The sequence below is a fragment of the Rosa chinensis genome, chromosome 5 (assembly GCF_002994745.2).
Source record: "Rosa chinensis cultivar Old Blush chromosome 5, RchiOBHm-V2, whole genome shotgun sequence".
Lineage (NCBI taxonomy): Eukaryota > Viridiplantae > Streptophyta > Magnoliopsida > Rosales > Rosaceae > Rosa > Rosa chinensis.
In genome coordinates this window covers 64,352,719-64,362,061 of record NC_037092.1, presented here as the reverse complement: position 1 = coordinate 64,362,061, position 9,343 = coordinate 64,352,719, and the positions used below count along the sequence as shown (strand labels likewise).

Genomic DNA, 9,343 nt, shown 5'->3' with positions numbered 1-9,343 from the left:
CTCATCGCTGGCGTTGCTCGTTGAAGCTACGCGGGTCTTGGTTCTGTGCTCAAGTTCATCACTTTTCTTAATTATCTGGCTTAGGAAATCTAAGACTTGGATTCTGGTTTTGTTTCGGTAGCTTCGGCCTAGAAGACTAATGAGATGCTTATTTGGCCGGAACAACATAGCTATTTGAGCTCTAGGATTAGCAAACTCATTTGAAAATCATAATTCTCAGAAACAGTTTTTCGGGAGTTTTCATCTTCCTCCCAGCAAACTCAATTGCAGACCCACTTCATGAATATCATCTATTGTTCATCATTCATGGTTATAATTTTAGGGTTTGGTTGGTTTTCCCCAACCTTGATTAGTTCTCTGGGTTTAAAATTAACACGGGGTTATGCTTGGTTCACAGAGTTGAAGAATTTGGTGGAATTCTGAGAATTCGTGTTGCCTCTGTTTATAGACTAGCTGACTAATCTATCTTTCCATACCAAGTACAAAACAATATTGAGAAATTGAAGCTTTTATGGATTGTGGGTGGCATTTCGATTTGGGTTTTCGTCGAGGAAATTTTGTTGGAACAGGTTGGGTATAGACTACAGTATGGGACTTCTGAACAGTTTACAATACTCAAATCAAATCCCAAAACTGAGATTTCTAGTATGTTTGTGGGAATTGGTTTGTTGAGAGAAGGAAGCGTATGTTTGGTGGAGCCTGGCAGCACCATCTCCAACCTCACCAAATCAAAGAAGATCGTCCTCCTCGGCGTCTCGGGAACCAGAGAGGGAGTTGGGGTCTTGATGGTTGTCGTCTTGTCGATGAGATGAAAGGGTGAGGAGAGAGATGAGGCTGCTGTATTTTATTAAGAAAATAATAAAATATTAAAATATAGTTAATTAATGTATAATTTTTATAACAGTTAACTTAAAACTATATAGTTAACTTAAAGAGTTAACCAGAGTTGTGTTGTAAAATACGTGGCAAACTTTTATGGGGTGGTGGTAAATCCAATGTGGTGAGCAAATTTGAATCCGTGACTTAAGCAGTTACATAAGTCTTACAGTAGTGAATTTAACAATGACATTCACATTTACATAGTCAGTGACTTGGCCTATGAATTCAGAAGATGCATTAAACTTGAATAAAAAGATCCATACAACTCATGTTTCATTAACTAAAATTCTGAATTCTGAACTAAACAACAAATTTCTGAAATTCTGAACTAAACAAACAAAGAAAAGTTCTTAATTTGCTGAGTACCAGCTCTAGTTATGTTCAGCAAATTTTTTGAATATTTGAGCTTTGAATTTCAACATCTAACCTTTGTTGACTTTGTTTGGCATCTTCTCCTCTTTCACCATTCAGTCCATGTAATACATTACAAAAGGTCCGCAATCTAATCTGTTGGCAAATAAAAATTTCAAGTTAATGATTTTGACCAACTTAGTAATAGTAAAGTTATCATTTTAAACTTTTGAATATAGACTTACGATCCTTCCTCTTCTTGGGGGCAGATTATGGCATGGTTCAAAGGGATCCTTCCACCCTCATAATTTTCCTTTATCCAACTTATTGTTTTTATTTCGTCATCACTCAAAATACTTTCAGCCATCTTCAATTTTGTGTGAGTGCTTTGATTCTTGTCAAATTGCATTCTGCAGCCTTGCCGCAACATATCTTCTGCTTGATCGTTCATTGCTCTCATCCACAGCTCGACCATTTCAACTTGTATTTTTCAACAGACCAACATTATGAGCATAATGTCATTTCTTTGAATTAATTATAGAGATAAAATGAAGTGACATTGCCAGTGACCTCACTGGCCAGTGTAGTCACTGGTTATGTCTCTGTTTAGTAAAGGTCAGTGAGTGATAGTTACATGTTTAGTTACATGGTCAATAAGAAGTTTCTTACTAATTTTTTTTTAAATATTTTTAAAGCACTCCCCTGTTCCTGCTCTTCTTGGTTTCATTGAATCATAATGCATCCATTGTCGTATGTCCTTGTCGAAGATCAAGAGCATGTGGTGAAATTCCTCATTATGGGTAATTGGGAAGAAAAGCATGCTGCTTTTTCCCAGGTTTTGGAATAGTGGCTCACACAAATATTGATGCAGGTTTCTCACAGTTAAATGTATTGTCGAATACTATTTAAAGAAATACACAAAACAGACACTACACCAAAAACCTTATCAGACAACGGGAGAAAACCGTTGTGTGATTTGGAGGGCCACCATTGTAGACCAAACCGTTGTCTGTTGAAAATTCAGACAACGGTGGAACACAATTGTCTGATAAACACACAAACAACAAGTGTGTGTTATAATTGTTGTGTGATAGCTCGGCAGATGCCAAGAGCAACTACGCAACAGTTGAGGCGTTGCCTTCATACAACAATGCCAGTTTTCAAGCTGTTATATGTTAAGCTTGTCAGACAACATATTTTTATTTTGTCTGTTATTTGATTGATCTTCAAACTTCAGTTCTTGGACTATATGTGTTGTATGATTTACTTTTAGGACAATAGAGTTTAACTGCTTCTGTTGTGTGATTAACTTTTTGAACAACAGAGTTCAATTGCTTCTGTTGTGTGAGTTTTAATTAGAAAACATTGATTTTTTGAAAACTGATGTGTGATATGAATGATTGCAATGTGTTTCTGTCCCATTTTTGGCCAATTAGATAACAGACAATCGTCATTATATCTAATCTATTGTTTGATCATTTGAACATCCTCATTCTTGAATTAGATTGTGCATTCATTTGGTCCATTTACCAAATGAATAGTACTTCATCAAATACAAACATTGCAAACCATCAAATGATTAATCGAACCAATACTTTAAATTTCAAAAGCAAAAGGGTGCATTTCCCAGTCATTTAAGCCAACATTTTAAACAAGAAAAGCATTCTAGTGCATGCCCATCTACTTGGGACATCAAAAAACTGATACACATATATCTATTGTTCCAAAACATGTCACACATGATGCATGACAATGTACCAACAGAGAAACACAAAAAAGATGCATTCCTTGTCAAAAATGTACCAGCAACAAGCGCGCTATTTCATGGCTCATGCACACATGTGTTGACAACAAACTTCCCCCACTCATTTCACACGTGAAATTAGTTTATTATATCAAAAGGATTAGTTAATCATTTTGGTGAATGAGGCATGGACATAATAACAAAGTGATGGTACTAAGTTTTTTGTTCTTCAAACATAACTTCCTTTGCTTTTCTTTCTTCTGATTTCCTTTGTTGTTCTCTAATCTCTACTAAGTTTTTGTTCTTGTCACCCAACTGATAACATTGAGCTTTCCTCTAACCTTTCAACTCAAAATCAGCAGCATCTGTCCATATATAGGAAGCAATATATATCTAAGGCAGGACAAGTTGAGCATGACAAGTTGCCTTTAGAACTTAGTTACTAACACATGAAACATTCAAACTAAGATATTAAGTACTGACCTATGTTCAGAGTCTTTGCTTATTTAGAACCAATGATTCTCCTACAATAGCAAAAGATAACATTAATCAGATTGACAATATCAAACTAAGCATGCAAGAAAGATACTGTGACAGGACATCTCCAGAAACTAATAATTTTTCTTTAAAAAGAAACTTAATTTCCAATTTAGTAAATCTAACAGCTCAAACTAAAAAAATTGTAGGGGTGATAGGAAGTTGGAACAAATTGTTCAACATGTCAAAAATCTATTCAAAGTGGCTAGGATATCCCAGTGCTGACAGTAAAAAGTGGTCTCAAGGGGGCAGGGAGGAAAAAATTTTTTTGAACAATGCATCAAGTTTCACCTCTTCATCAGCTCTTGTGCCAGTCACTGAAAATCACAAAAAAGGAGAAATGGTACCAATATTTAGGTCAAAGGAAGTTACATAGCCACAGATAAGGGGCAATTAAATGCTCAAACCTGTAAAAATTCGCCTCTTGACAACCTCCCGATACTCTTGATGAATGGTTTCTCTTGAGTCTGCAGATTTAGAACATTTAAGTTGTGATGACAAATATATCAAATGAAAGAAACAAAACAAGGCTAAAAGTATATGTAAGTTTGAACTGCCTGAAATTCAGCCATCTTCTCCTTTAATTTCTTTTTCAAAGCACTATAAAAGATGAAATTCGGCAAAGTAAGATTTGATTGAGTTGGCATATACAGTTCTATGAAGCCACACTTTTGAGTTGAGACAGATAAATATTCAAGGAAAGAAAGACATCATGACAGTTTCACAATATAATAATTTAAATGACAGATATATAGAAAGTATAATACCTAGATGGTAGAACAATTACTGCAATGTTGTAAAATGAAAGCAAAAGTGTTTCAGAAAAAGAGAGAGTTTGGGCGCATGGAGATAGATTGTATCTATTCATCTCACCATGAGGGGGTTTATATAGGAGTACATGATGTATACAAATAGGCAAAGTTTAATAGCAACGTCAATTACTCCTATTCACAATCCTATCAATCACTAATCTATAGTGAAAGGCATATATGACTCTCCATCTATTTACATGATATTAGCCATAACTATTTACAACACTCCCCCTTAGATATTTCATGTCAATAGTGTTGCCTAGGCTGAGCGCTTCTAAGTTGCCTCGTCAAAAACCTTGCCAAGCAATAAAAACCCTGCGGGAGAAAAACAACCTTGGTCGAAGGAGAAAAAGAGCACAACTCGCGTGAATGTGGAGTAGTCGTATCCAGGGCCGGCCTTGCCCATGGGCATTATTGGCGACAGCCCAGGGCCCAGGATATTAGGGGGCACCAGAATTCAGCAATAAGATTTAATATATAATATAAATATATATATATATTTAATTATATATAATTATATATGTATAGAGTGTAACGTGTAAAAAAAAAAAAAAAAAGTTCAGATTTCCAGACGCATTATCGCGTCTTTACTCCTCCTCTTTCTTCTTCTTCTTCCAACGCATCTTTACTTCTCCAGTTCTCCTCCTTCTTCTTCTTCCAAGTTCCAACGCACAACGGCAGGAAGAAAATTGATTATCCAAGCTCTTGCTCTCTCCCAAGTCCCAAACCTTGAAACTCTGCAAATTTTTTCTTTAAATTGGTTTCAATGGTTACTCAATTCTTCAATTCATTCTCATCCATCACCCAATCTTTCTCCTCTCTATGTTTATGTTATTCTATGGTGATCGTACGAAATTTTCAGCTTTCCATTGATGTAGGTTGAGGTACAAATCAAAATAGGTATTGGGTGTTCTTCAATTTTGATATCTAATTTTGATTTTTATTGGGTGTTCTTCAATTTTGATATCTAGTTTTGATTTGTATTGGGTGTTCATCAATTTTGATTTCGAACAATCTGGACATTCATTAGTTTTCAATTTTCAATATTAGGTGCAATTGGAAGTTGCAGATGCAAGTCAATCTCGATCAAAAGACTGAGAAGAGAAAGAACAAGAAGGAAAAAAGCAAATTCCAGATTTTCAGGTATTGTTTTAATGTTCTATGCTACTGTGTTTATCAATTATCATTCAAAGTGATTTCTAACAACCTGCTCATTCATCAATTTTCAATATTAGGTGCAATTAGAAGTAGGATTTGCAAGTCAATCTCGATCAGAAAAGAAAAACAAGAAGGAAAAAAGCTGATTCCAGATTTCCAGGTTTTATTGTTCTATGCTAAAGTGTTTATCATTCAAAGTTTAGTGTCTTGGCTTGCTTGTTTGAGTTTTTTCTTGCTAGTTTCAATAATGTTTCCTAGGAAACAACTCTCAGGTTCTCAAAAAAGAAAAAGAAAGAAAAGAGAAGAAGAAATTATTCAATCTCAACGGGGATCTTTAGATAGATATTTTGTTAAAGAAACAAATGAATCTGTTGAAAATCATGTTGAGAATTTAGTAAATGAACCTGAACTACAAATTCATTCTGATGAGTTTGTAGAAAATCAGAATGAGGTGAACGAAGAACTTGGTGATATAGGTGAAAATGAAAGTGACGAAATAGAAAATAATGAAAATCTTTGTCATGATGAAATTATTGCTAATGAACTTGAATGCTTGAAATCATCTGTTGATTTGAATATTTTTGATCCTAGAGTTTGGGATAGTCTAGATTCAAAAATGAGAGACTTGCTTGTAGAAAAAGGACCTATTACGGAATATGATATCAACTTTCCTAAGGATGAATTAGGTCGGCACTTTTCTGCTGAGTTTTATGTTAGAAAATTACCAAATGGTGAAACTTTTGCTAGAAAATGGTTGATTTACTCGAAAGAGCTAGATAAAGTTTTTTGTTTCTGTTGCAAATTATTTAAAACAGCTCGCTCGAGATGTCAATTAGCAAGTGAAGGGATAAGAGATTGGAAACATCTTAGTACAACATTAAATTTACATGAAAACAGTTATGAACACCTCATTAACTTGAGAACTTGGGCTGAGTTGCGAGTGAGATTGAATAAGAATCAAACAATTGATAAAGAGTTACAAGAGTTAATTAAGAAAGATACTGAACATTGGAAAGAGGTTATGGTCAGAATAGTTGCTGTTGTGAAATGTCTTGCAAAGAATAATTTGGCCTTTCGTGGAACAAATGAAAAAATTTATGAAGATTCTAATGGAAACTTTTTAGGCTTACTTGAAATGATTGCTGAGTTTGATCCTATAATGAAACAGCATTTTCGGCTTATTCAAGATAAAGAAATTCATTATCATTATCTTAGCCATAAAATTCAAAATGAGTTGATTGGTATGTTGGCCTTAAATGTCAAGAGTGCAATCATTAAAAAAATCAAAGAGGCAAAATATTTTGCGGTAATCCTTGATTGCACTCCTGATGCAAGTCATAAAGAACAGATGACTTTAATTATAAGATGCGTAGATGTGTTGAGTTCTCCTATAAAAATAGAAGAGTTCTTTTTAGAATTTCTAAATGTGGAAGATACATCTGGTTTAGGGCTTTTTAATGAATTACAAGTAGCTTTGAAATCTCTTGATTTAGATATTGATTGTGTGCGAGGACAAGGCTATGATAATGGTTCTAATATGAAAGGAAAACACCAAGGTGTTCAAAAAAGATTGCTTGATATAAATCCTAGAGCCTTTTATATGCCGTGTGGTTGTCATTCTCTTAATTTAGTATTGTGTGACATGGCCAACTCTTGTCATAAAGCAAAATCTTTTTTTGGAACATGTCAAACAATTTATACGGTGTTCTCTAATTCTACAAAGCGATGGAGTGTTTTACTTGAATATATAGATGACTTGACTTTGAAATCTTTGTCAACTACACGCTGGGAAAGTCATATTGAAAGTGTCAAAGCTATAAAAACTCAAGCTGCCCAAATAAAAGAAGCCTTAAAAAAACTGGCAGAAATTAGTGATGATGGAAAAGTGTGTAGGGATGCTGAATCTTTGATATCTGGTGAACTTTCAAGCTTTGATTTTATTTTAAGTTTGGTTATTTGGCATGACATTTTGTATAAAATTAACTTGGTTAGTAAAAAGTTACAATCCAAAGATATGCTTCTTGATGTTGCCGTGAAGAACTTAGAGGGACTAGTTTCTTATTTTGAAAAGTATAGGCAAAATGGGTTTAATTTTGCCATGACTGAAGCTAAAGAAATTGCAAATGACATGGGAGTTGAGCCTATATTTCCTATAAAACGTCATGTTTGCAGAAAAAAGCATTTTGATGAAATTCCAAATACTGAAAGGGAACAACAATCTGCTCAAGAGTCCTTTAGAACTGATTACTTTTTGGTTTTAGTTGATATAGCTCTTTCTCAATTAAAAAGCAGGTTTGAACAAATGAAAACTTTTGAATCTATGTTTGGCTTCTTGTTTGATGCATCAAAGTTAGCTTATTTGGATGATGATGACTTGAAAAGTTGTTGTTTGAATCTTGAAATTGCTTTGAGAAATGGTGATGGTTCTGACATTGATGCGAAATATTTGCTTATGGAGTTACAAATTCTGCAGGAAATGTTGCCGAATGAGGCATATGAAACAGATAGGCCTTGGACATCCATTCAAATTATGGAGTTTGCAAAGAAAATGGATATGTTTCCAAGTGTTATGGTTGCCTATAGGATTTTACTAACTATACCGGTGACGGTAGCATCCGCCGAAAGAAGTTTTTCAAAATTAAAATTATTAAAATCTTATTTGCGGACTACCATGACTCAAGATAGGCTGAATGGATTAGCTATTTTAACCATTGAAAGAAATATGTTGGTAAATGTTGACTATGAGAAGATAATTGATGATTTTGCTTCAAGAAATGCAAGAAGGCATCATTTCAGATGATTTGTAATCTTTTTTATATGGGGTTTTGGTTTTATGCCCCCCCCATTGTATAATATTTCTTTATGTAATAAAATCGGCGTGGGGATGAGCCGCCCAGCTTGACTGGGTTCCAAACCCCTAAATAAAGGATTTAGATTATGACATTTTGTAAGAATCATTACATTTATATTTCGGTTAGTTGGTGGGCACACAAAAAAAATTTCGCCCAAGGCATCAAAAAGCTCAGGACCGGCCCTGGTCGTATCACAATAGAGATAGGTGAAGTTCTTCTTATCAGCATCATAAGTAGATAGTATGTCTACGAGTGGGATGCATTAGAGTTGCTACACCAAAACCTTGCCCAGTAAATCCAGTGGGAGAAACTCGTGGTCGAAGGGAAAAGATGAGCAAAATGCATATATGTCAAATCAAAGCATCTTCAGGATGCAGTAAGTGGGATGACCATGCCAAAGATGTGCCTCGTCAAAACATTGCCAGGTAACAAAACCCAGTGGGACAAAAATAACCCTGGACGAAGGACGAAAAGAGTACACGATGGTCAAGTGGGTATGCTTCAGGATACTCCCCCTGATTTCGGCTCCCCCTGAAAATTACATGTTAGGTAATTCAGATAGTTTACGTAGACCAATACCTTGAACAGTGGTCCTTTCAACTCGAGCTTGCTGAGTTATGGCATCATGGTTCCTACCACGTGGGCCTTGGCCACGTGGAGCCTGATTACATGGCCTCTTGGGCTTTGGCCAAGTGGTAGACTGTCATATGGGCTAATTTCGTTCTGCCAATCATGTCTTGCTTCAAGCAAGAAAATGGTCATTTGACCGTGAAAGTGCTCTTCTAGAGCGACCCAAAGAGTCTGTGTATCGTCTTCATCGGATACTCAACTTGGAGTGTTTTCTCCATATATTTACTTTTTGAAAATTATGGCACTCATATTAAAAGCCTCAATGATGACATTGTTAGCATTGATTGTTGATCTCATATTCTTTGCAGTCAGATGAATTTTCACATCTTGAGTTCACTTTAGATAGTTTCTTCGGGAGACCTCCAAAGCAACAAAGTCAA

The 9,343-nt window shown here is 35.2% G+C and overlaps 1 protein-coding gene and 1 non-coding gene across 2 annotated transcripts; both read left to right on the top strand.

The window, feature by feature from the left end:
* The first annotated feature begins 4,891 nt into the window (after positions 1 to 4,891).
* Positions 4,892 to 5,771, top strand: LOC112163833. Its single transcript, XR_005799121.1, has 3 exons — positions 4,892 to 5,223; positions 5,374 to 5,466; positions 5,559 to 5,771. It is a non-coding gene; the product is annotated as an uncharacterized LOC112163833 (transcript).
* A 1,724-nt stretch (positions 5,772 to 7,495) lies between these two features.
* Positions 7,496 to 8,281, top strand: LOC121048908. The gene has a single exon (XM_040505928.1). It carries the CDS (start codon positions 7,496 to 7,498, stop codon positions 8,279 to 8,281), a length of 786 nt encoding a protein of 261 aa, XP_040361862.1.
* Positions 8,282 to 9,343: the final 1,062 nt, after the last annotated feature.

Coding starts and splice junctions, on each gene's coding strand:
- LOC121048908 (XM_040505928.1), top strand. CDS start 7,496: ATGCTTCTTGATGTTGCCGTGAAGAACTTAGAGGGACTAGTTTCTTAT.